Source organism: Plodia interpunctella, chromosome 14 (assembly GCF_027563975.2).
Source record: "Plodia interpunctella isolate USDA-ARS_2022_Savannah chromosome 14, ilPloInte3.2, whole genome shotgun sequence".
NCBI lineage: Eukaryota > Metazoa > Arthropoda > Insecta > Lepidoptera > Pyralidae > Plodia > Plodia interpunctella.
The window spans coordinates 4,726,261-4,753,068 of NC_071307.1; the positions used below are offsets into that span (position 1 = coordinate 4,726,261).

A 26,808-nucleotide genomic window follows, 5' to 3' on the forward strand; every position below is an offset into this window, starting at 1 on the left:
TAGACAGAGAAAACGATGGAAATCATCTATCTCATTGTGGTACGCTAGAGTTTTCTTTTTCTTTGTTTTGAAAATTATGAAACTTACTCGTCGACATAACCATTTGCTCTGTGACGCAGTTCTGGCGAGTTCATTCAGCGCATAACCTGTACATTATCAGAATGATATTGGGGAAATGCAGTTAAATTAAATTGACTTTGTTGACCGTACGTAGTTTATAAGCACTGAAACTGTTACACAAATAAAATATCTTCATTTGAAGGAAGGTTACCTTAAAATCAGCGTCGGTGCCGAGATGTTTGAACGTCCCTACGATGTACACCGCGTTGCCCCCGCTCACTACCATCCGCGCGTGAGTGCTGTGTCTGCAACAATCATAGGCTACATTTAGAGGTACCTTTGTAATAAAGTATTTCAAACCGACTTAATTAATAGCTGTAAAAATATATGTAATCTAAAAGTGGAGAAACATAGTATATATATAAAATAATAAACTCCTCTCACTTCTGGTGTGACAGATGGGACAATGTGGCATTATTTTTAACTACATAATGCGTTAATTTTACCCGGATATAAGGTTATCAGGTATCCATGGAAGAGGAGTTCTATAATTTAGACTATCCATAATATTTTTTTAATAATCAATGGTACAGACCAAAGTTTTATATAAATCTGTGTTGTATAATGATAAATTCTTTTTTCAAGAATTTAGTTCTTAAATTTTCAGGTTTACTTTAATGATAATGTAGGGACCGGGTATCGTATCTCTGGAATTATTTACGGTGTGTTGTTAGGGCGGCGTCAGATACCCACGAAGCAAATTATTTAATTTACAGAATGTAATTACTGGGTTTTTATATTAGACTTTTTGGGCTTAATCTGAAATTGTTAATGTTGTCATAGGACGTGCTTAGTAGTTTTAAAATTAAAAGGTATTATTTCGAATGAATTCCTCAATAAATGGTTATTTATATCCTAAAGGCATTTAATACATTTTAATCCTGGGTATGCACAGGGAAACTTTTAACTTTTATACTACAACGAAGTTCAGGCCTCTTCAGTTCAGCTCTTGACCTATAAATTGTTAAGTAATTTTGTGGCCTCGTTAATTTGTGCCCATGCGCCGCCGCCCGAGACCGTTTGTCACTCAGTAAGAATTAGTGGGACTTCTACCTGCGACCACGCAACGCACGTCTGAAGACGGGGAAAGCCCTTGATTTATAATATTCTACCTGACTTCCACTCTAATTAATAGAAGGCCATGTGTGCAAAACACAGCTATGGTTTTAAAATTAAAGTATAATTACAATAAAATCGTCAACTCTATTACACATGTATAGGTCCTTCCCATTTTAACCAATAAATAGCATTTATCGTGATTGAGGCTTTTAAAAGATTTCAAATGAGATCTGCAGTTATAAAAACGACCACGTTTATAGAAACTTTTCACCTCTATGTGTTTACAGAGTATACCTAATTTAACTTGAATATGTTATGTTACAGTTATCTATATATAATTTTTTCCGACTATTTATATAAATGTCACGAGTCCGAAGTTTGAACATAAATTTTGGTGGTTGCAAATAATAGCACAGACAACGTCGCTTCCACAGCCACAAAACCCTCATTTTCTTCCTCATAACCATATTTTGAGCTCACACCTCCATAAAAATACTCAAGGTCGATTTTAAAGAGGTTATAACTTCAGGAGGCGGAAGTCATGGGACGTTGAATGCCGTCGGGATTTCTGATGTTCGGTGCAGTGGGGAGATAGCCAAATCGTCGGGATGCCGGGCACGTATCCCAGTTAGTAGGGCGCGAATCCAACACGTAGTGGAGCCCTAACGGTCGATGTAATGGCAGACCCGTAATGGCCAAACATCGCACACTCCCTCGAGAACGCACCAACAAATTAAAAACCTTTATGCGCACTTTCGCACTACTTTCTTCGGCGCTATCGCCTCTCTAACGTTTCACTGAAATTTCTAATGGTCGCCGAAATTAAAGGATGGGGCAGGGACATCTATATATGTGTCGACAAAGGTAAATCTGTAAGATCTGTTGACCTTTTTACATCGGCTCTATTTTGGGAGGAAAGACCCATAGTATAAAGTTGGTGTAAGTTTCGAAACAAGGATTATTATGCTTCTTTGAGAGTTTGTGCACATGTTGTAACATTCCTAATCTTTTAAAGATTAGGAACCTTTTTCTTTCCAATGTTGTGAAGGGGATAATTCCAATATTGAAATTTGGATCTGTAAACATTGTTTATTTAATTTTACTTATATTTCCAAATAAATAACTTATATTTCATTTAGTAAAGACAAAAAGTCCAGTTAGCCGCACTTTAAGCTGAGTGCAAGAGTTGCAATGAGAATATGACAGAAATTCATATTCCGAAAATACCTTAGCATTATAAAAGCGATGTTATTCTATTCAAGCCTGCGTTTGACCTAAATAATTTGACAGATGAAATAAAAAATCTAACTACTGCAGTACATAAATTTGCATACTCGAACACGCAATGCTTCGTTTAACAAAGAAATATGCATAGATAAAACTTGGCTAACTTGTTGCCAGTCCTATTGATAGCGGATGGAAAATTCATACTTTAAATATAGTAGTCTTACAAAAGTATTTTTTAAACCAAATGAGGGAACAATGGACATTAACAGTGCTAGATCTCTGAAGCAGTGTTATCTTGAAATAGGAGATCATTTAAGGGGAATAGTGGGGCGGTCGGCAATAACCGTTAACGGTAACGGGGCCCGCTTAGCCCCGTGTCGCGAAATAGACGTTTTCTGCGGGAAACTCTTTTTAACAGTTTTGTTGGTATGGGATAAGTTTTAATCAGGGGTAATACAAGGCGGTTTAGGTAAATGGAAATTGCTCTTTTTATTACTATCCATAGGCCTAAAGTCATCTATGAGACTTTAACTTTTTTAAGTTTCTTATAATATTTAGGAAATGAGGCCGTAATTAAATCAAAGAAGATCTGAATCGGAAGTTTCAATAAAAAATGAATAACAAAGATTATAAGTACAGTAAATCATGAAATCATGTTTTTTATTTCATAAACTATTATTTAGCAATATAAACCACATATTTTCTGAAAAAGAGTTTTGAAACTCAATAAAACAATACGAAATAGTTCAATTGATTTTCTTGAGACAGTTGAAAACAATTTCTATTAAGTTTCCTTTCAATAAAAAGGAAAACAAAATGGATTCATGCGAATCGTCTGCTGCTAACGGAGCTGCTATGTACGATACCACAAACACACAAATATAATCCAACTCCATTCCAACTAGAAAATCAATACTTCTTACTATTGTCGAAAATAAAAAATATACTTATATGGAGTTTGTATGTCAGTGATATGTTATGTATTATCACGATTTTAGAGTCAAAAAGTATTCCTAAATACAAAATGACCAAAGTAATAATGAAGAACAAAAAAAAATGTACAGTTAAGTATAACAGGATTACTTTATTATTATGACTTTAACGAGATACCAGTTATCCTAATTAGAAATATAAAACTAGTATACAACCACGATTACAAAATGAAAAAATACGGATGTAAATATTTTAAATCTTAATTTGTATTTCTATCAACACTGATTTTAAGTAACTAGTTTTTAAACATTACTGTTTATTATGACTAGGTAAAAACATCTTGTTGAACAACTGCTCATTTGTTTTTAGCAAAGAACGTCATTATAATAAATAATGTCTAGGTAGAACGTGTTTAGTGTCGGCGAGATCTCGCGATGGTGGCGCCCTCGGCCAGTTCCGGTCGTTTGTCATGTGGACGTTACCTGAAACTGCGGTTAATTGCAAAAAGCAGCCAACAACGTGCAACTAAATGATAAACTCCTTCCTCTCAGAAACCAAAGCATTTAACTAAATGCTGTTATTATTTTGCATGCGGTTTAAAATTCTCTTTTAGCATAAATAAGGTAAACACGTAGGATATTATTTTCTCTAAAATAGCGGTGAAAATTTTTGCATGCAACGTTAAATATTCATTTTATTTCCTAAAAAACATTTACACTGCCTGTTCATTTATGCCCCGTTTATATACGTGCAAGCGTAGAAAATAAAATTTTATTAAAAGGATTTTCAATTTGGATAAATTTTCTTTGGACTTCTAAGTAGATCCTGGAAAATGCTAGGTTTAAATTTGGTTAAATGCTAACAATAAACTAGCTCTTTCATCCAATAGGAATTTTCTTTCTCGTCTCAGTAACGATCGATTTTAATTTGCATTGTTACTATTCTACCTTATTTCCACTAGAATTATTGCTCTAAAAATAAATAAAATAAATCTGCTCTTTGCTACTTCAAGATACGCAGTGTAACGTTTGCCAATAAATTATTGACAAACTTTACACTTCAACGGTACCAAAACAAATAGAAGTTATGAAGGAATCTCCTGGTGCCAGTCTTTCTCCGGGAACACAGCTCCTACAAATAGTAACACTACCTTCTGGTGCCTGCGACCTCGACCACCTTGCAGCGCGACCTCCGCCACCAACACGGCTGCAGGGTCCAGTAGGAGGATGACGCGCTCCGAGCCCAGCCTTCCTCTGGGAACATCAACACCTGCAGACAAATAAAACTTAGTTGTAGACACCGATACAAGGTATGGTCATAGCTAGTATAAAAATATGTATAAAGCACTGCGTGCGCCTAACTTTATGGCTAATGATTTGGATCTATTCTGTTGCTCTTTCAATGGATTTACAAAGGTTGGGCTTTTTTTTCTTAAATATTACACAGATTATTCTATCGCATTAAGTTTATAATCTGTAAGGGTAGATGATAATAATGTGCATAAATAAAAAAAAATTAAATTATTAAAAAATTTTTAATTAAAATTAAAAAAAAATCTGTAAATTAACCTTTCGAGAAAAAAGTAAGAAATAGAGAAATAAAAGCACAAAAAATAATTAAATAGGTAGGTCAGTTTAAAAAATATTTTTATAAGGATCTTATTTTATTACTACAGGCCTTCAGATGAGTTTTAGCCGTCAGTTTTGGCCACGGCGTTTATTTCATCAAATTAAAATCAGTGCCCCTTGGGTATCACTGAAACTTCTTTCGACTTATATTATTTTACAATCAATCCAATTTGAAACAATATTATATCTATCCTATCTGCTAGAGAGCAAGATGGCTTCACGAAACGTTTAGTACAAATTAACTAAATTAGAAAAGTTTGCAAGCCTTTCGACGGGGTTGAAAAATAGCTTTTTGACTAAAACTAATATTGCAGCTAGAAACAAAACGCGGAGTTGTAACGAAGTTGTTCAGGCCGGGTTCACAACCGCGGGCGGTAAGGCTGTACCAAACCATCGCTCGTTTTCCTTTAGGGCTTATACTACACAACTTATTGTGGAAAAGACAATTTAAGCCACAAATTCTACATTAAATTCAACGTGAAAGATTATCTATTTATTCCTAACGATGAGAAACAAAATATTATACTAATAACAATGCCTCATAAGTACGAGTAATGCTTTGTTACAGCATTTTTATTAATGGAAATTCGATGCTATCAATTTGTACCCAGACCGGGGACAGTTTAAATTGATGACTGCACTAGCAAAGAGAAGTTACATGTCACTGACAAGGCAGTATTAGTAGTCGTGTCTGCCACAACCCTTACAGGCTGAAAGCTTCCGCCTGCTACGTCATCGATAACGCAAACACCGCTGTATCGCCGCCGTCGGGACTCGTTCGCCCGATTGCTTGGCATTCCCTTCTCATTTTCTTCGCGGCGAATCGCCCAATATTTTTTTCTCGTAAAGAGTTTTCCTCCTTTCGACAATATTGCGCCAGTTTCAAAGAGCCAGGATGAAATCGCTTTCACATTGAGTGAGCACACTAATGATGGAGTTCCGACGGACGTCGGCGTCGCTGGCGTCTGCGACAAGAGGGCAGCCTTATGTGACAAATATCTAGGGCCACAGAAGGGCTACTCAGTATCATTTACTAAAGTGATCGCGAGTTCAAATATTTTATCTTTGAATTTTAATTTTACTCAAATATTAAGCGTGAGCCCATCGACTTATCTATTTTTTGTATAATGGTGCCAACAACCGTGCACACATTGTATTCAATAATGATAAAGATAATCTGTTAAAGTACCCAATACACTGTCCCCAAGCGGACTCTGACAGCGTTAATGATCCTGAATGAATCAATAACATAACAACTTTCAGATCTGATGGCGAAGTGCGGGTTTACATTTCACTTGATATTAGCGCGAGTTCCAACAATAAAACAAACAAATTGAAAGCATACCTAGAGATAAACTTTGTTATTTCATTCTATATACCAACAGATACACTTATGCCGTGTTTACGTCGTCGTCTTAGAATTACTCCAATGCGAACGACCTCATTTCTTTACAGTCAAATTTTGATGTATGAATTCAAAATTTATCCATGCAACGTTTTAATTTGTGGCCGTGGTGTCCGATAGAGCGGCGCCTACGCCCTACTGGAGACTGTCGCACGACCCTTTGACGAGTGTAACTACTGTTTAATGGATTTAAAAGCATTTCATTGTAACGTGAATTTTAAATGGAAGTGATTTTTTTTCTGTGATCGGTGCTACGTCACCGTTATATTTGATATTTCGAATACATTTCTTTCTTAGAAGTTTAAATTGATTTTTTCATGACTTAAAAGTATATTTTGAATTAGTGACAGCGTATTAGTTTAATCTGTTCACCTATTTATTGACTCTTTATATACTGAAATTGATGAACTGAAATGAAGGTTACTAACTTAACATGCATTCATATTTTATTTTCTGTAGAATCACACAGTGAAAGCCTGATGGCTTTCACTGTGTGATAGTTTTTTGCTGCCACATCATCTTCAAAGTATTGTATTGTAATATAGCGAATTTAATGTTCTGTCGGCTCGGAAAGTCACGTCAATTCCCTAGAGCCGCCAAGTCGGCGCTGGCCATTTTGAGTTTTAGCCGGCTAAACTCCGGATTACCCGTCTCTGCCTCGATATGCGGACTAATACAGACTTTGTGATAGCAGATTATTTCGCGCTCCAATGAATTTATAGTCTATTGAATATAAGCTGCTTCCATTTTCGCGTAGTACGATGCTGTTACGAGCTTAATGTACTAATTAGCAACTTGTATATTGTTCGAAAATTTGTATGAAGTATTTATTAAATATGTTGCATATTTACTAATTCTAATTATGTTAAAACATTGCTTGCGTTGTTTTTTTATTTTGATTCCAAATATAGGGCAAATATCCAGATGATCCTAGATCATTAATATATCAAAAATGTAAAGTCAGTATTGATTACCTTTGCGATTTTTATATGAAAACTGCATACAAAATACCTGACTTCAAATTTGCTTCATCTACTTTCTGAGTAACATAAAGTAGGTCATTCTATTTCCATTCAATAAATCAAGAATCTTTTCAAATGCAGGAACCGTACTTGACATTATGTGTTTGCGAATTGCAGACATTCAAAATTCACTGCAGTCGATATTTTATTTGAAAGTGGTTGCCAAATCTGCGCGGAATCACGTCCTGCTCAGACGAGGTCCTTCAGCCTACCAATGACTACCATTAATATTCAACAGCTTACAGTCCGGCCTATCAACACCTTTTTTCAAAAGCAATCAGTCTGTCTGCACACGAGTATCATCCAATTACAACGGTTGTGAAATCGAAAACGTCCGCTCTATTAAATTTGTAAAATGCACGCTTTGATTTGTTTTGAATTTCGAATTTTTATTATTGGCAATGGAAAATTAGATTAGTTTTTGGATGGTGGAATTGGCCGCTAAAATCTGCGAGTCGTGAATTTACTCAATACCAATTACTAATTTTAACAATTGGGAATGAATAGTAAGTGTTCTACGACCAATCACAATAATGAATTCAAAAAATGTAAGAAGCTATTAATTTATGTTCAATTCAATATAAAAGCAATTTCAAAGTATTGCAGCAAATTCATTTATGCGGACGTAGAAAATCGTAGCAGACAATTACGTAGCGTGTTCGTAACAAATTCGTAGCAGATGTAGCAATATTGTCATTATCGTAAGATTAACCATAAAATTTAACTACCAAGCAGGTAAAATTTTTATAATATGTTAATATTAAAACTTATTGAAATTTATTGCTTGCTATGTATGTCACACATGTTTCGTAAACGAAATTTAAAGAATGATATGGAAAATTCAGGACTGGAACGGGAATTTTTTCATCTCATTATGTACACTTATTTCTAATTTTGTTTGCGACAAAATAAATACTTTATCAGCCCAATGTTTATGAAAGGTAGAAAAATTCGTCGGGAATTTTCAGTCGACACGTTACGAGTATGTCACGAATTTGAAAGATTAACGGACAAACTGAGTGTTGTCAGCATCAGAGCGCGATACTTTAAGTCATAGGAGAGCTTAATTTTGATTTTTCCATTTAGTATTTTGGTCTAAAGCAGATATTCCTCGGAGCCGAGCCGATAGTCACGTCCTGACACTCCTGACACTCGAGAGCCCGGCTCCACTCGACGCCCGCTCGCGCCAGCATTTAGTGCAGCAACACTAGAAGTGCTTGTTAATAACTTTAAATAAGTAATTGTACTTATGCATTAATTAAATTAAAATTTTGTTTCGCTTGTTGAACTGTGTTTCGAATACAACAATATTACAGTGTCGTATGATTGTAGGGTTCATCAGTAAAAAAAGGCTTCGACTATTATTAACGCTTGGAATTAGGTCGCGTACAAATTCATCTTAAATTATTACATAGATATGTAATTTATTTATTATATTTATTTATTTTATTTTAATAACATTTATTTATTTATTTGTTATAGATATAACAAATAAATAAATAAATGTTATTAAAATAAAATAAATAAATAAAAAACTTATTTAAGGCATATAAGAACCCAAAAGCATTACAATTAATTGATACAATATATTTAATTTAGTATATCGTTAACATTATTTATTAAACCCACTTTGTCAGATGATCTTTATCTGAAATGAAACTATTTTAGATCCTGTAACTTGTCTATTCCAAGAGGAGAGCTTAACAAGACATGCAGACAAGACTAACTTCTTGAACTACGAGTATTTAATTGGCCGTAAAGCATCGATAATACAATATCTAATATATTCTGAGTCTGTGCTGAGTCTATTATTATATTCTGAGTCCATCTCTAACTCCCTGGCTCCTGCCTGGCTCGCAGCCGGACGTAATTGGATTTACTCTGGACTATGAATACGACGTGAGGATTACTAGTTGCAGCCAGATATGGGTTTGCGCCAGGCAAAAACCTAAATCGACTAAATCGAAAATTGTGTCCACCAAAATCCGAGTACTTAACAACTGTACATTGTATAATGGAAAACTATAATACATTGTAATAAAATATTTCACCTAGTGTAGCATAATTTGTCAAGATTATTTAAAAGTAAAAGAAATTGATAAAAATATGATGGTGGCACTAGTGAGCGAATAGGTACGATAGTTTACGCCCAGTTTGCACCCGGGCGTAAACCCATCTTACTGCAGCATCTCACTGCTGCCCACGTTTTCACAAACGAAATTCTGCTTGATTAATATTTTACGAGTTGTACAAACATTATCATGAATCAATTTATTTATTGCACAATATTTAGCAAACTGTTATTAGTTCCATAAAATGCAACATTAATTTAACTCCGGCACATTTTATTATGGAATGAAAACGGCTTTTACTAGTTTAGCTCCGAGTTTATTTTATTTGTTTTTTTTTTATTTTTCATTTTCCTCTTTTGGCTTTTATGTAGGTACGATCTGTGACAGTAAAATTTATTTAGGTACTCACTGTGTTTGACGATCTCTGTGACCTAGCGGTGATTAGTCGAGATGGTTATACCTTTACCCATTATCGAACCCGAGACGTCCAGCGTCTCGGGTTCGATAATTGGTAAAGTTTATATAGATGTTCTTTTTCGGACTAGCCTAGGTCTTGGATGTTTATAATATGTTATAAAATATAGTAATGTCGATTTAGCATCTTAGGACTTAGTTTGAGTTTGGCTGTGTCTTCCAGTCGAATTCTTCATGACTGAGATTCGTAGCCATTATTTGAAATGACACAACGAGATTCTAAGAAATTTTAATGAATTTTAAATTCGTGAAGATTTCCACACAGTAGCTGATAAATGATCAGCTTGAGTGCAGGTGGACACAATATTTTTCTTCACCGAAAGCAGGTGGTGGTCGATGAATACTATCATACAAAGTTAGATTTATGTATAAACTCATGTGGCATGAGTAGAATTCGAACCTAGAACTTATCGGTTCACATTCAGGATGTTTTAACCACTGTACCACCCCAGCCAGATCAATCTGTGTGATTTGCCTCTTTTTTAGGAATTTGTTATAATCTGTTTTATAGTTAGGTCCAGTTTCATCTTGTGGAGGAGACAGGCCAAACATTATCATTCTTTTGTACATTGTGGCGTGTTTGCTCGATTAAAGAAGTTTGCTTAGGGCTGGTCGGAAATTGATTTATGGTCAAACTTGCCCTACACGCCGGACGACGCGGAGATAAGATAGTCGCTGCTTTATTTTCTGAAACTTGTCAGAAAAATAAAATATGTGAGTGAAAGATGTAGTTAATTGGAAGGAAATGAAGTAGCATTACGAGGTCGATGTTATAGTGGTTGGCCACTTTCGAAATGGTTGGTCATTGTATGGGTGACCAAAATTGTATTATCACGACCTTCCTTCATATTTAGAAAAGCACATTAAGCCTTAGGTCACATATGTACCTATTTGCAGTTTTTACAACCCACCAGTATGTATTATATTTGGCTCTCGTGGTCAGTTATATATAGCCCGTTCTCTTTATCCATCGTCGACCTGAAAGACATGTGAGTGAGAGGCATGTGATAGATGATACAAAAAACACTACATTTGCTTTCTGTGTCATTTTTGTAATCAATAATTCTAGATAATTATAATGCTATGGCGTAATAACATGTAACGATGTGACATAAGTTTTACGATGTCACGACAGAATAAAGTCGTTAAGCCGAGTCACTTCAAATTGCTTGTTATTCCGCCGTAAACTGATATGGTGTCAGTTCACTTTTTTATTGAATGAGAAACTTATGTAAGTACGTGTAAAGAATGTAAATAAAATGAATAGGACCCATTTGTTGTCTATTTTAAGAATATCGCGATTATTGAGAAGAATAAACGCTCAGATAATAAGCCGTTTATCAACTTGATTTTAGATGCATAAACAAAAGTCAAGGTATATCACACAACTTGTGGACAAAAAGAAACTAAGTATTTAAATTTATGTTTAGAAACTAGGATTTTTGTTTGAAACGAAGGTAGTTTTTCTCATTTGGAAACATAGTTAAGCTTACCATGACGTTTGATATTTAATGCCGTTTATAAATATAGTAGTGGCAGAATAATTCAATTTCCTGTGCATACACGTCGTACACGTTATTTCGGCGTTGGGGAGGATTTGTAGCGAAATATAATTAAACTGAATTGAGCTCGTGGTGGTGCTGACACGATACGTACCGCTCGCCGTGAACAACATATCTTGTTGATGTAAACAAGAGATGCTTCACTTTATTAATTTTCAATTAACGAGAAAAAGGTACATTTAAAATTTCATTCGCGTGGATTTCAAAATGTTTTACGGCAGTTAATGTAATTTTGTAACTAAGTTATCTAATATCATTGAAATGAATTTATTAAGTGTGCAATGATATTATAATTAAGTATTAGGTTATTTTATTTGGTGAATAAAATATTTTATTTTATTCACCGCAGCATTCGATCGCATGATTATCGATGTGTCTCACTACTGAGTAAATGTTATTGCAAAAGTTGAAGACAGCAAGACCTATAAAAAACTAAAAATATAATACGCGTTGATTCTACTAGAGCACTAACGAACTAGTATAAAATGCAATATATGTAAAAGCAAGAGTATAGCGATAGCCCGCAGCGCCCTCTGCGGCCACGGTGGCGGCAACTAAACTGCCAATTTGCAGCTTGATGAAGCGACAAAGGGCCGGCCAACAGTCCCTGCGACTGAACCGGACGCTACCGTTGTTCAGTAAATAAGGCCCGACTTACACTCGAATTGAAAATTATTATTATTAAATCTTCTCCACAATATAAATCTAAATATAATTACAAACATAATTATATGTACACAATATAAAGATTGCGAAAGACTGATGCCTGAACAAATCATAGCTGGTGTCATATGACAATTAACACTTCGTCTTAGTAAGACTTCGTAGGACGTCTACAAATAAAGTAGTTTTAACGGTTATTAACAGTTTTAACGCGAATAATAGTAGTAGTTCAGTAATAATAAAAATACTGGTTCGATTAAAAAATATTATTCAATAGCTTTTAATTAAAATGTAAATAATTTAAATTTTGGTACGTCAACAACTTATCATTTGTTTTTATTGTAATATTATTTGAAGTTCAATAATTATAACTGTATTCATTATATAATTATAATTATAACTGAATTTCAGTATAAGTAACTGATACTGAAATTCGAAAGAATATCTCTTGGTGATCAGTAAAAAGCTAGACTAACTTTTCACCTTTGATTAAAAAATCACATTACAAACAAGCAAACTTGATTAGTAAACGACAACAGCTCTGGGAATCATTATGAACAAATGATCGAAAAACGAGAAATATAAAATCCTAGGTGTGAGAAAGTCCTATTCCTTAACATAATTTCCCGCCCGGCTCTTCTCACAAAGGTCTCGCTCTGGCCATTGCGTTCTGAGCGTCCATTTTGTACTGACAGCACAATTTTCATTCCGATGCAATTCCAGTGTGTTCAATATTTCCGGGTTTACCGGCAACGACTGCATACTATTCACTTTTATCTGTATTATTTGTAGTAATTATGCATTATATAGATGTATGATCATATCTCATCTGAAGTCGTTCTCGGCTGTGACGCCAAGAAGACAGAAAGATAGGCTTAAATTTTTGAAAATTCTGCAGTGAGGATATGACATGGACTTATTTTAGGGCGGGAACCTCCCGCTGCAATAGCAAATTAAGTATGCGAAATATTAAACATATGTATATTGTTCGTTCTTTAACAGTTCAAGTTTATTCTACAGCACATTATAGTAATTTCTGAAGCCAACTTCAAAGCTTTAGTACTCGGCTCTCGTACATTTCTAGAAGTTTGTAAGTGGAGCAAACAGTGCATTGTTGCTTTCACTCACACCACAATTTGCCAAAACAACCAAGACATTGCAGGCATTCTATTTCCTAAAATAACATTTTCTCAGACAAATAATTACATCTCGCTATACATTGAACAACTAATAAAGTTAGAGCCCGCATGTGTCGTTGTAAACCTTACCATATGCTTTTAGTGTACACGTGGCCTTATTGAGTATATTTAATTTTGAAATCTCATTTTATTTAAATTTTAATTATATATATTATGGTTCAATATATCTCGAAATTGTTCGGCATTAAAATTTACTCAATACGACTGTAACATTCGAAATAATATCCGAAATGAAGTAGCTCTTGATCATGCAGAGCCCTAGCAATTGCAGATACTGCTCACGCCCTACACGACTAACTCTATGGAACGACAATATAAGAAAATTAAAACTCCCTAGACGTTCAGTGAACAGACAATCGAGTTACCAGCGATAGATTTGGACAATAAATCGATTTTGTACGCTGGGGAGTTTTAACGAGAGCACAAAGATAACATATTTATTAGGGCTATATTCGTTAAAAGAAAATCGCAAGAAATTATTATTCTTCTATATTTTTAACCGCTCTTTTAACAGTTTTGCTCGCTGACATATCAGAAAGACTTTGGCTTTATTATATTTCGGTTTTTCAATAACATAACAAAGTCCACCGCAGCTTCATTTATATAATTTGTTTTGTCTGAGTTTTGTCAGAAGTGGTGTAAATAGAGGTTCGATTGCGTATATTTTCAGGCAGTTGCCATGGCGACGGCTCGGCGTCGGAAGAGAATGTCGCGACGGAGGGGCTGTCGTATCTGATAATTGACTGCAACTAGTGGTGACATGAAAGGAAGCTACGGACTCTATTCAGTGCACAATGTAATCTATACAACTTGCTGAAAATCGTACTGTATTTTCAAGGAACATAATATTAAAGTCGGTGGTGGAAGAGCTGTTTGGAACTAAATGGTTTGAATCAATTGCAATCTAGATAAGTAAAGTAGACTTCTTTTTTGTTTAAATAGATTGGTTAATAACTATATCAAAGTAATGAGAGACATATGGCAGACCAAAATATAGGAAAAAAAAATTTTTCTCTTTATTAGGTCAAAACAAATAGTTTCACACTCAAAATATAAACTACTTTATTTAGTTACGCTATTTATAAATGTTCGAGTAAACGAAAAATAATGTTCATTATTCTGTTATAAAATAAGTACATATTTGTCCGTTTCGAAATCAATACATGACATGTTTATTTTTATTTCTCAAAAGAAAAATAAATAAACTAAGTAAACCATTACAGAAATATGGAAATCGTATATTTGGCCGAATTGTTCCCTTGTTTAAAGTTACAGAAAAAAATTTGGCTGTGATGGGTGTGTAGTGAAAAAGTTGGCTCCGACTTGATAGTTTATCTTTTTTATTTATTCGCCGAGTATTCGCTTTGAATTCATCAACAATGGGAAAATTGTGATTTTTCGAATAACTTTTCTTATTTTAACATTTCCGTCTTTGAAATTTAGTAGCCATATACCTATATTATGTAATTCGTAATTAAACTTCTTTATCTGCGATTTGGATGTCAGCAGTGAACTTTTTGACGTCATTAATTTAAATAAAGAATTTGAATGATTAAAATAAAAAATAACGATCGCAAGAAAATGGAAACCTCTCATCACGTCAGAATTTAAACCTCAGAGACACATGTTCTTTTTTTCAGTGAAAAAGGGGGATGATTGCGTGTTTTGAGCAGTCATAAGAGCTGTTAATTGGAGGGCACTGGATGTAATTCATTATACTGAAGGGGCGCTAGCATGAGAAAACATAAAATTATTGTGTGAATTTGTCACGTATTTTTTGTGAGTTCCATGAAAAAAAATGTGGTTTAGATTTAATTAATGGAGATACGTCGTCGAACGAAAGTTCAAGTCGTTGGTCTCCAAAGTCGCGACATTAAAATGGAATTGGGCTGGGCACCTGGCTAGAAGGAATGATGTAAGGTGGAGTAGAGCTGTAACTGAGTGGACCGGAAAACGGAGTATAGGACATCTGGCGATGTAAAGGAAATTGCTGGCAACGACTGGATGGGGATGGCCTAGGCCAGATATGGTTGGCGGAGATGGAAGGAGGCCTATGCCCAGCAGTGGGTCACGGAGGGATGATTTAAAAATATATGTAATATGTAAATGAATGTGTTGCATTAAAAATGTATTTGAATTATTTGTAGTCCACTTTACAATCTGAAGTAAATTATCATCGATAAAAGCTAAAATTACTGACATTTTTATACCAAGGTACACTTTACATCTAAATATTCATGTAAATTGCCCCTCTTTGTACATTTATTTTCAAAGATCAGACAGTTATCAGTCAAAAATCTTATGAGGGGCTCAGTTTTTCCTTAGATATACGGATTAAGTTGATCCCCTCATTTATATTCCAGTAACAACTCCCCCAACTATATCTGGCGTTTAATCAAAGTTCACATATCAGCATCAGCATACCAGAGATATTATAATGACAGCACAAAGCTATGTTAACAAGTTGCCAACTGATACCGGTTCATCAGGAATGCATAAACTTGGTAATAGTGGTAACAGCGTTAGGGCGCAGGCGAGGTGAGCGGGTGGTTCGTGTAGCGGTATTTTGAAACTATATCTCATAGGATAAAAGCAATGTATTTTAGATTATGTTAATTCCCATCAAAAATCGTTTTTAAACTATTCTAGTTGGGTATTTTGATCCAATTATATTAGTTGTCATTAAAGTTTTTAATGCTATCATCGCCTAGGATGTCAGGTATAAGACAAAGGCCTATCCATTATATATGTATTTTAATATTATGTTAGTACTACTTTTATAGTAGATTGATAGATAGATAAAACGTTTATTTACTAGCTGCATACACACGGGCGACAAATTTGGCAAAAGTTTACACAAAGATAAAAAAGTACGACTTTTATATTTATAAGTTCACCAACTTAAATATAGTAAAGTAAATTTGCTTAAAATTCCAGAAGACAATCAATAGTTAGCAGGCATACTTATATTGGAGGCCATAATTATTTTTAATCTATACTTGGCTTTCCTTGTTGGGTTTATCTGTTATGTGCATGAAATGGGTCGTATCATAACTTTCTGAATAAGATGATTATTGTCGTGGGTGTTGCTGGAGTTCTAGTAGCTTGTACTTGTGATAGTTAAGTTAACTTATGATATTAACATTGCCATCAGCCAGAGAATGGGAATGCAAATCCATCGCCCGGGGACTTGAGACAGTCTCTGTTTGTCTGTTTGTTTCCTATGAAAGCTATGTGTGTTTAAATAGCTGAATTGTTTAAAATGCTGAGGACATAGATATAGAATATTCTCACGTAGGGTTTAACTTGGTCAACGTAAATTCATGTAGAATGAGATTAATAGTTCAATGGAATTGATGAAGGAAGATGGGTCAAATGTAAGTGGCCATACAAACCTAAAATTAATTTAAAAAACAAAACAAAATAAGTAAGAATAAAGTTTTAAAAGCATCTGGTTCCTCGTATCCATTGAACGCACGAGCAGTCACGTCAGCTGTCAGAGTGCAGTGAAAAAACTTCGATGAAAAACGGTATTCGCTCGCAATTACGAGGAAATACAACTTCCAACATTGTAGATGGCGACAGGGCCGGCTCGGGATGCGCCGCCGGGCCCCGGGCTTTTTATGCCAGGGGCGGATTCACACGCGGTAATGCACAAAGGGCGCTAAGTACCAACCGCAGTTCATCGATGGAACAAACGAAACGAAGTGGAACGAACCAATTTGAATACAATTCGAAATTGAAATTTTCGAACATATTCTTTCGTATAATGTGGGGAAATTGTTTCGTTTTTTTTTTGCTAATTCAAATCAACCTTTGGTATATGTTATGAAATTATGTATATCTATATATAATTTATTAAAAATAGTTAATTTATATATATGCTTTAGGTGTCTATATTCGATTTTATTCATTCAATTATCTTTCAGTTTTTCCTGAAAATTGACTCTCAGAGAAAGATTTCAGCATTAAGTCCACCTTTTACAAATTTTAAATAAATTTAGAATAAATAAAAATATGTTGCCATTGTGGATTAGTGAAATCCACTGAGGGTCAAATCATAAAGGTCCTCAAAATGAAAACTACCTATAAATTGTGGAACTTAACAATGCGCGATTGCCAAAGGCATAACTGCGGGCAGGACACGTTGAGTTTAATAGCTGGGAATAATTCAATTGTTCCGGCTTGTCGGGTACTACCAAACTGCATAGGTACCTTACTTGTGCTCATATGGTTCCACAAGATTGTGTAGTTTCGAAATTTTCTAAGATACATTACTTACAAGCATGTAAGGATTAGATTAGATGGTTGATTATGCTTTTATACTTATGACTTTTCCTTTCTTTTTTTTCTAATACTGAGCTGATATATATCGCGAGAAAAGGTCCGGAAAAGGTTAAGGAAGGAAAACTCACATAAAACAATGAGCACAGTAGGTACAATAAACTTTACACATACAAATACACATAGGACAAAACAGACATAGGATAGGACAAAGTTCATCTTGTCACTGGCACGACTTATCTATTTGACACGAAGTAACATTTTAGTTTATATTTCAAACAAATATTTAATTAATCAATTCATTTATACCAGTCCAATCATTTAATTTATTCATTGAAACGTTGACAGTTTTAAATATTCACGCTGCGCTGAGCAAATCAAACGGACGAACTTATTGACCAACCGAAATATTAATTTGAAATGTCCACCATCTTGTTTAACCATAAATATATATCTGTGACAATTTATCTCTTCCTATTATTATACCTCAGCTAATTACGTAGAAAAAAATATAATGGGGGGATAGGTTTTTTTTTTCATTGAGTTTTTATGTATTCGGTCAAATTTATCTATACTAGAACTCACGAGTTAAGGTAGGTAGGTCTTATGTAGTTCTATGTAAAATTTTAATCTGGGACTTTCCGGTCTTAAGCCAACGATTTCTTTAATGCGTCCGCCATTTTGTATAACCATAAATAAATCGTCTATGATAACAAATCTCATTCAGCCAGCCACGCACGTAGATACAATATCATTATGAGAGTCATCAAAACGAAATTGGAAATGAATGAGCGCCATGCGGGGTGCTACGGACCCGATATCAACAATATTGGATGTACGTTTACGAGGGAACGAGACAAATAACGCTCATTTCATAATATTGCCTATAATGTCCGGCAAAATACGAAAATATTGAGATCGGAAGATAAAGGCCGTGGTTTCAGTTTTGTATTTTTTAGAGCTCTATCAATACCTATAGTAATGATTACTTATTTAATTTATTCTATTAGTCCTATTTACCGACCTTTTTTATATATTATACGAGGCAGCATTTTCCAGCCCGGTAACAATGTAATGACAGGGACTAGGTTCTTGTAACATACTGTATATGTAAATTATAATTATAAGATTTAGAATAACTGTAGTACTTTTCCAATTTAAGGTAAAATAATTTTAAAAGCAGTGAATAGTGGCTGAAGATCCATTAAATACACAGTTATCATTAGCGAGGAGGGTTTCCAGTCGGTGCGGATGTTTTGCAACATCAGCGAACAATCACTCGTTACGTTGAACAAAATAAGGACGACACAGAGGGATCATTTATTTTGCATTTGAAATCTAAGATTTTTTACTTAAATTAGATTATTCATTCTAGCGTTTTTTTCTGTATGTATCAAATTACTGAATGTATTAAATTAAGTATTGCGTATTTATATAAAGAAGTAGGAAAAATATATTGTCGTCATATAATGTAGTAAATAATAGATGACACTACTGAGTCGGTCATCTAGTATAAAATGTATTAAGTCGTATTATGTTACTTAATGCACTATTGCTTACTAAGCAATTTATCAAATTTATTTTATTATCGAAAAAAAAAATATGTTGTGAAAAATCTACACACTCTATATTGTATGTTCTCGCTTGGGCGCCAATTACAGCATGCCGGCTCTGATTGGTCGGAAAATAACTGCTGAACTGAACCCGATTCGTTAACCATCTCCGACATATTTCACAACAATACAGTTATGGAACGAAATAACGGAAATACCGTTTTAGTGCTCCGAACCCAAATTGGAAAAACGAAACGAAATTCAAACTACATTTCCGCATTTTATTTGATTACCCCAAATATTGCAGTTTATTGGGAAGAGAAATAGGTTATTTCGTTTAATTTTCATTTTTGGGTATATTGTGTTATAAAATTTCCGATGTTAACTTTGGAGACTAGCTGTTATTGTTGTAGTATTTATATCGTAATCTACCAGATTATGTTTTATAAACCAATTATCTCTATTAGGATGTAATAATCGTACAGTATCAAGTTCAATTTACCTATTACTATCGATTGCATAGCAAATTGATTTAAATATATGTTTGTGTTTAAAGTGCTTCCTTAGTTCAATTTTTTCCCTTAACATTTTGATAGACTGTAAAAAAGTTAACGGAAGTGGAATCACGATTTATTTTGGTTCCGTTAGAGATTGATGCTTGTGTCAGATATTATTTATTTATTTACATTCGTACCCTCACTCCGTCACATCAACGACCTCACACATTCTGAAAACCTGCCCATAAAACAGCTACAGAAGGCCTGCTTTACACAGCAGTTTGAATGTTTTATTAAAAATGTCAATGTATGTTCATTGGATGCGTGATTCAAGATTATCTCACAGCTTACGTAATGGAGTTAGCAAATAAATGTTTATTTAGTTACTTAGCAAATAAATCAATGTTCAGCTTCTTAAAACACTTCATCAATAATTTCAAATGAAAAGAATATTCGATGATAGAAAAAGACAATTAAACAGAGTGTTAGAGAAGTCGCGAAATCCCGATGTCCAAATATTTGCTTGAATGAACTATGAACTTAAAACGAGTGCACCTTCCATGTCTATATTGTTGTGGTGCGGGTCCCGTCCACGCGCTCCGACGTGTAACGAGTAATGTCCAATTTACAATTCACGCGTGTCCTAATGTGATTTATCCGACCCTTTGTCAGTGGCTCTATACATAAAAACAATAGAAGGAAAAAACAACTCTCTATATGTATGCCTCACTCACTCACATATTTTTCTTTAAACTTAGGGTTGCCGCGCATTCTTCTATACTATGCCAGCTACATACTCGTACTATGACAGATGTCGATGCAAATCAAAGAACATTTCATAGTTTGTATGAGAGCTTTTATTTATTGCAATTAAAACTAGCAATGTATATCGAATCCGCCAAAGTACGGCAAACTGTGTCGCGATAATGCCGTCTAGAACTTTGCATAAAATATCTTCCCATGCGTACCTATCACTTCGATGTAACTTTCTTTTAACTAAGTGTTTATATATATAATCTGCGCAATTTCATCTCACGATATCTAAAAAGAAGTTGACTCCACGTAGTCTCATCTTTAATCTCTTTAATTTGTAACTGCACAATAGTGCATCCCGTCAGATAAATTTGTATAAAAAGTGCCCGAGGAAAATTCACACGCGCGCCAGCAGTTTCTTTGTGAAAATAATTTTTTGCTTCTGCTCAATATCAGTTGATGAAGAACTTGTTGTTGTTTTGTTTTTCTATTTATTTACTAATACGATACTCCTAACACTTACACTTTAACCAAACGTACGGATTACCACTGTCATCATGTACTAAGCCCTAGTAGGTATAATATTTACGAAATATATTACATTATCTCAGTAAATAAATGTCTAAATAAAGTACTTATTTGCTGCATTAATTCTCCGACCTAATTTCAGCCTAATGTGTTTATATGAAACAATAATTACTCTGAACAACCCATTAAAATTATCGGATAGATAACAATGTAAAGTAATCAAATACATTTATAATTAATATACTCGTGCGGCATGCGCGTAAAGTTACAAATTAATAATTCAATTTTGAAGCCAATTTAGATGATCAGACATTGTACTGTACTTACACAAATTGGCTGAGCAAATGTCTTGTTATCCGTAACTAAATAACGTATTCAATCCTCGGAAAGAAAACAGAATTTCAAGAAATGTAAAGTAAATACGACTTGTAACATCGAGAGATGGATTCCAGATGGCTAGCAGAAAAAAAAGCAAAATGAACAAGATTCGTTTCATTTCTTATGATTGGCTCTCGATTTTCTGAACAAATGTAGGTAAGGTAGGTAGGTTTATGTTTCAGTGGCTTCTAATGTTCATCATGGCGGACTAGTATACAGGGTTCGAACCCAGACCAGGTCAAAATGGAAAATGATCATTTGAAATTGACCTGGATCTCCCTTAACAAACGATTTTTAAGTTCACGATGTGATTACACATTTATAAAAAAATCCATACATTGTCTCCTAGTATATCTAAGTAAATAAATGATTGAATGACTTTTGATAATTTGGTCAAACCGAATAAAATAATAAAACGAAATTTATTAAGGGATGAAAATAAAAATATTGGTTGAACACATTAGTAATTTGTCCGGGACATAAGAGCAACAAATAACTGGCAATCTTTTCCCGGATCATGGAAGTTTTCAGCAAAATTGCGTGTAAAATAGACTTTTGACCCGGCTTCCGCGACGTAACGGTGGGGATTCGATTTGGCCCGTCTCGCCCAACGTCCTTCCTGAATGCAAATTGAGGGTAAATTCTTCACCCACTAAATTTCCCCGAAATATTTTTAAATTGTAGTAAAATTGGAACTGTTACACCGCTCGACGAATTCTCATTCAATTTGGAAATTGAATCAGGAGGTCCCGAAGTCTGTTATCACGAATGAATATTATATAATTTACAGTTTATTTAAGCCATTTAGGAAAATACAAAAGATGTAAAGGAAGTCCGCAAATAACCATTCTCCAACGAATGTTTGGTGCCTTTATCATATATTAGGTATAGTTTTGTCCATAATTGGTTGGTAGTTTACATGGAATATTAATTAATTTATGCGTCACGATATTTATAAATGAAAACGGAACGAAACTTACAAGATCCGATCAGTAGTTTGGATTGCATCGCTTTGTGGTGATGTATTTTTTTAAATAGGTAATATTTTATTTAGTTCGAATCTATTCTATTCATGTTCTTACCAGCAGCGCAATTAAATAGCTTACTATATGCTACTTACATACCCTATGAAATAGGATATTTTGAACATTGGTGTTTGGATGGGCTTGGGTTATCGGTGAATATGACCCGGCAAATTAATATGCACACGAATTGTACCCTAACCCTAGATGATTGCGTTACCATGTAATTTGTACGTATGACTTAATGATAGGCCGGTATATAATTTCCGGAGTGGCTCTTGTCGTGTGTTATCAAGGGTTTGATTAATTTAGATACGAAAAGGAATTATTTTGGTTCCACTATTAATAGTATTTAAAATTAGTATCATATCCAATTGTTAGGCAGTGGCTGAAATGGCATCTGCCTATGACTTATAATCATTTGTGAAATGGACGAAGCCATTGCAAACCACTCAATTGTTGCCAAGAAAGTCGATACATGTGTTTCATTCCACTTAACGACCACTCACGACCACTTAGCCTCTTACACCTCTTTCTACGTCCAGAAGTTTCAGCTGCGTTTAATAAATTGATAAGATTATAATCTTGTTATTGCGAATGTATTATTTCTATTTCAATACCGATAACAGTAATTAAAAGAGATGATAGATTATGACAGACGATACTAATTATATATCTTAACAAAATGGATTACATCACCCCATTCCTTTTATCATTGTCATCGTAAATATATAATAATACAATTTGAGATGGTGATAGCCAATCTGGTCGTAGACAATCTTCTAGAAACATGTCAGTATCTGAGTCTCAATTCTATCAATAATATGGATCTTATGTCCAATTATGGAATGATATTTGGATGGACTCAGAATGACTAGAACTGACTATTAAGCGGCAGGTTTTATTATTATAACCCCACTTTTGAGCCTAATATGGTTATTTTATTTGTTTAGTAAGACGTGTAACTAAACTTGTATTTGGAGTTTTTTTCAGAGGTAGACCTTGGTACAAAAGTCTTCTGCATCACACTCATTTATTTCTACCGCCAAACACCAATTTTTGTGTTTATTGTTTGTAATGTGAGAGAGTGTAATTACACGATAATGTGATACAAAGTAGGCAACGCGCGTCCACAGACGTGGAGACCGCTTCATCGGGTGGGCCGCGCGCCTGCTTAATAGTATAAAAAAATAAATTATTCCATCTTAGTATAAACTTCAAGTATCCAAATATAATACACCTGTCTTTTTGCAGGAGACAAACATGATCATGATCTGTGGACGTTCGTTTCCGTACAAAGTGTCACTCCCACATAATTTTTATTCCGTCGTCGAGTGCAACGAATTTCTATTCAAGCTCCACGTTGCGTCTAGCAAGTTGTTCCAGACTATTTGAGTTGTTCTTCGTCTGCCAAACAAAATGCTCTTGTCGCCATTAGGGAAACTAGCAAAGTATTGTTTAAAGTTTTTATTTTTTTATGCTAGCAGACATTATTTAAACCATCTATGGTTATATTTGAAGTTACTTCACCATTTTAAATGCCGTATATGGAATTCTTGGAATAAATTATAATGCATCTCATAAAACTTAGTGATAAGAAACTCAACTTTCCAAATATTAATGAACTAGCTTTTTCCCGCGGCTTCGCCTGCGTGAATTTCATAGTAAAATCTCGGTCATTCTTTGAGAAAAATGATGAAGAGTATGTTTTTCAATTTTCAGCTTATTATCTTAAAAAAAATATTAAATCCCACACAATCTTTCACCCCCCTTTTAAAAGGGTTGAGGGGAAAAAATACAAGCAGAAAATATTTTTATTTTTAATCTGTGACGGAGCCGTCTTCGCGAAATAGCGTTCTTTGTCGCGGAATTAGTAATCAGTCGGCCGCCGCGCGCCGCCTGTGATAGCTTGTCCCTAATTACCCCGAGACGAGCCGCGACCAAACCCGCCACAAATGACTATTATTTATTTAACGACTCGTCTAAATGAAAATATAAAATATGACCGTCTGCGCGGGCGACTCTCAGCCGAAATTAGGAGCAATCAAAGCAGGAAACTCACTTTAAAAAATTAAGCAGTCCCACCCGAATCCTTTTGAGCGTCGCGTCTTGTTATAAAAGATACTTAACATTCTGCTCCTCAGCAAAAAATGAAGACGGTCAAACTTTTCCACTTTGCCGACGTCAAAACGAAGTTCGTTTAAGAGGAATTGTATTTGGAAGTTGTTAATTCAGGGCTTCGTCGCGGTTGTTGGAAGTCTTTCATTAGGGCTCGTTGCGTGGCCTGAATGATAAGGTGAGATTTCGCCTTCAGATAAATTGAGACAATATACCGGACCACGCTGATTCAACCCTTCAGCTGAAGAATTCTAATAGCAGCTTCGAAACTTTATTAAAAATTTGTCGGACACGCTCATATTTGCATAATTATTCGATTAATTAATTGCACAAACTTTTAAAGTGAATTTTCTGGTATCGAATTTATATTCTTAAAGCATATAACAAGCAAGCAAGTTCGACAATCTGTTTATTTTGTGTAATTGCTAAAGAACTATTGTCAATATGTTACGTAGAAGCGGTTGTGGTGTAATATTTAAGATGCCCGCCTGTGAACCGAAAGGGCTCTGATTCGAATTCAATTGGCGTACTTTGCCTGTTCTTCGCAGGTTAAAGTTACCGTTAAAGTTGACTGGTGCAACTGACCCTTAAAAAATACATTTTAACTAAAATTTTACTACCATAATATTTCACAAAAATCTTAACACTCCAACGGCTTCGGCCACAATAAACCCTCTCGTCTTTACAGTGCCATTTCCCTAACCCGGGGCTTACCCCAGAGTAACAATTACAATAGTTTCCTCAGAGCGCGCGAGTGCGTGAAGGCTCAGTGAACACGTGTAGCGCGCCTTTGAGAAAGGCTAAAAAAGGACAGCGCATGTTGCGGCTCTCGACAGGACAATGAAATACACTTCCGCCCTGCTGTGCGTGAATATAAAATAGGCCGGAGCATACAATAGTGAGTGAACAAATTTCAAACTAAGTATTATTTTTTTTAAGTTTTTACATCCATATTCATTTATTAAAAAAATACAAATAATAAAACAAAATAAAACATAAACAATTACAAAGTAAAAAGTATTATTTTTGTGAAGTTACATACCATAAAAAGTAACATACCATACCTACCATATATTTAGGTTGGTTATGGTTACTGTTGTTGTGTTATCTGTTTGCATTGATTTTTTTACTCATTAGTACATCAGTATATTTCCACACCTATCAGAAATGACACTGTAATAGCATTCGATAAATATATTCTAACTAGTTTTTCCCCGCTTGTCTTTTCTTGTTTCGCGCTACATGTCTAGTCCCATTCTCCCCAACTCGTTCATTTCTTGTAGCCAACAATGTGATTCATTCTATTCCATCCATCTATCTCTTGACTTAAACATCAATTCTCCATCGTTGGTTCACAACTCATCAAATACGTATGTATAGACTCGTCTAAGTCATATTAAATGTCAAATATTACTTACAAGTGAGATGAATAAAGTATGTACAGAATAGACATTTGGTTTCTTTTTTGTATTTTATTTATTTTACATGGAAGCTGTGCTGTACGCATATATTTTTATTGCCCATGTAAAGATTTTATCGAAGGCTCTTGCTTATTAAATAAAGAAAGTTACGCGCAGAGCACTGCCGCCATAACAAATATTATCGACTGCCATCGGAAAGGGGACACAAACGGCTGAAGTAGTATAAAACTGTCTTAACATTTTATAGTCACAGAAAATGTAGACTTTTTGTTATTTTATATTTGTTGTCTATCTTATTTTCGTTGAGGTGTTTAGAAAAGATTTTTGATGAAATGAAGTTGAAAATACGTTGAAGTGACATTTTTTAGATTGATTGAGATGCCATTTGATTTCCACATTGTTTTGTGCATACAACGAATGATAAAAACTAGTCTAGGTTTAGTTTACTAGTAGTACCGGTTGTATATTATATAATATAAATAAATAAATAAATAAATAAATATATTAGGACAAATCACACAGATTGAGCTAGCCCCAAAGTAAGTTCGAGACTTGTGTTATGGGATACTAACTCAACGATACTGTATTTTATAACAAATACATATATAGATAAATATCCAAGACCCGGGGCAGTCAGAAAAAGATTATTTTCCATCATGACCCGACCGGGGATCGAACCCGCGACCTCTCGGTTCAGTGGCAAGAACTTTACCACTGCGCCACCGAGGTCGTCAATATATAAATTATCTCTTATTATATCTATGTACTTATATACCTATTTATTACGTAAATTCTCGAAAATCTACTTGATACTTTGAAAGGAAAGAATTTATCTTAGTCATTATGTTATGCTATTTGCGATACATTTTGTACTGATGTGTACTATGTAA

At 34.5% G+C, this 26,808-nt stretch overlaps 1 protein-coding gene and 1 long non-coding RNA gene across 4 annotated transcripts in view; one reads left to right on the forward strand and one right to left on the reverse strand.

Moving 5' to 3' along the window:
• Nucleotides 1–15,615, forward strand: part of LOC128675250 (uncharacterized) — a 27,647-nt gene extending 12,032 nt beyond the window's left edge. Inside the window, exons 3-4 of one of the 2 annotated variants that reach the window (XR_008405250.2) lie at nucleotides 14,035–14,250; nucleotides 15,005–15,564. This is a non-coding gene — a long non-coding RNA (uncharacterized LOC128675250). Of the gene's footprint in view, nucleotides 1–14,034 lie in introns of both variants that reach the window. The other variant, XR_008405249.2, reaches the window with a different exon arrangement.
• LOC128675247 (uncharacterized protein) overlaps nucleotides 1–26,808 on the reverse strand; it is a 45,516-nt gene that overhangs the window by 2,053 nt on the left and 16,655 nt on the right. For both annotated transcript variants that reach the window (XM_053754543.1, XM_053754542.1), the window contains exons 3-4: nucleotides 4,490–4,608; nucleotides 272–365 (exon numbers count right to left, since the gene is read on the reverse strand). In XM_053754543.1, coding sequence (XP_053610518.1) covers nucleotides 272–365; nucleotides 4,490–4,608 — 213 coding nt within the window. The remainder of the gene's footprint in view (nucleotides 1–271; nucleotides 366–4,489; nucleotides 4,609–26,808) is intronic.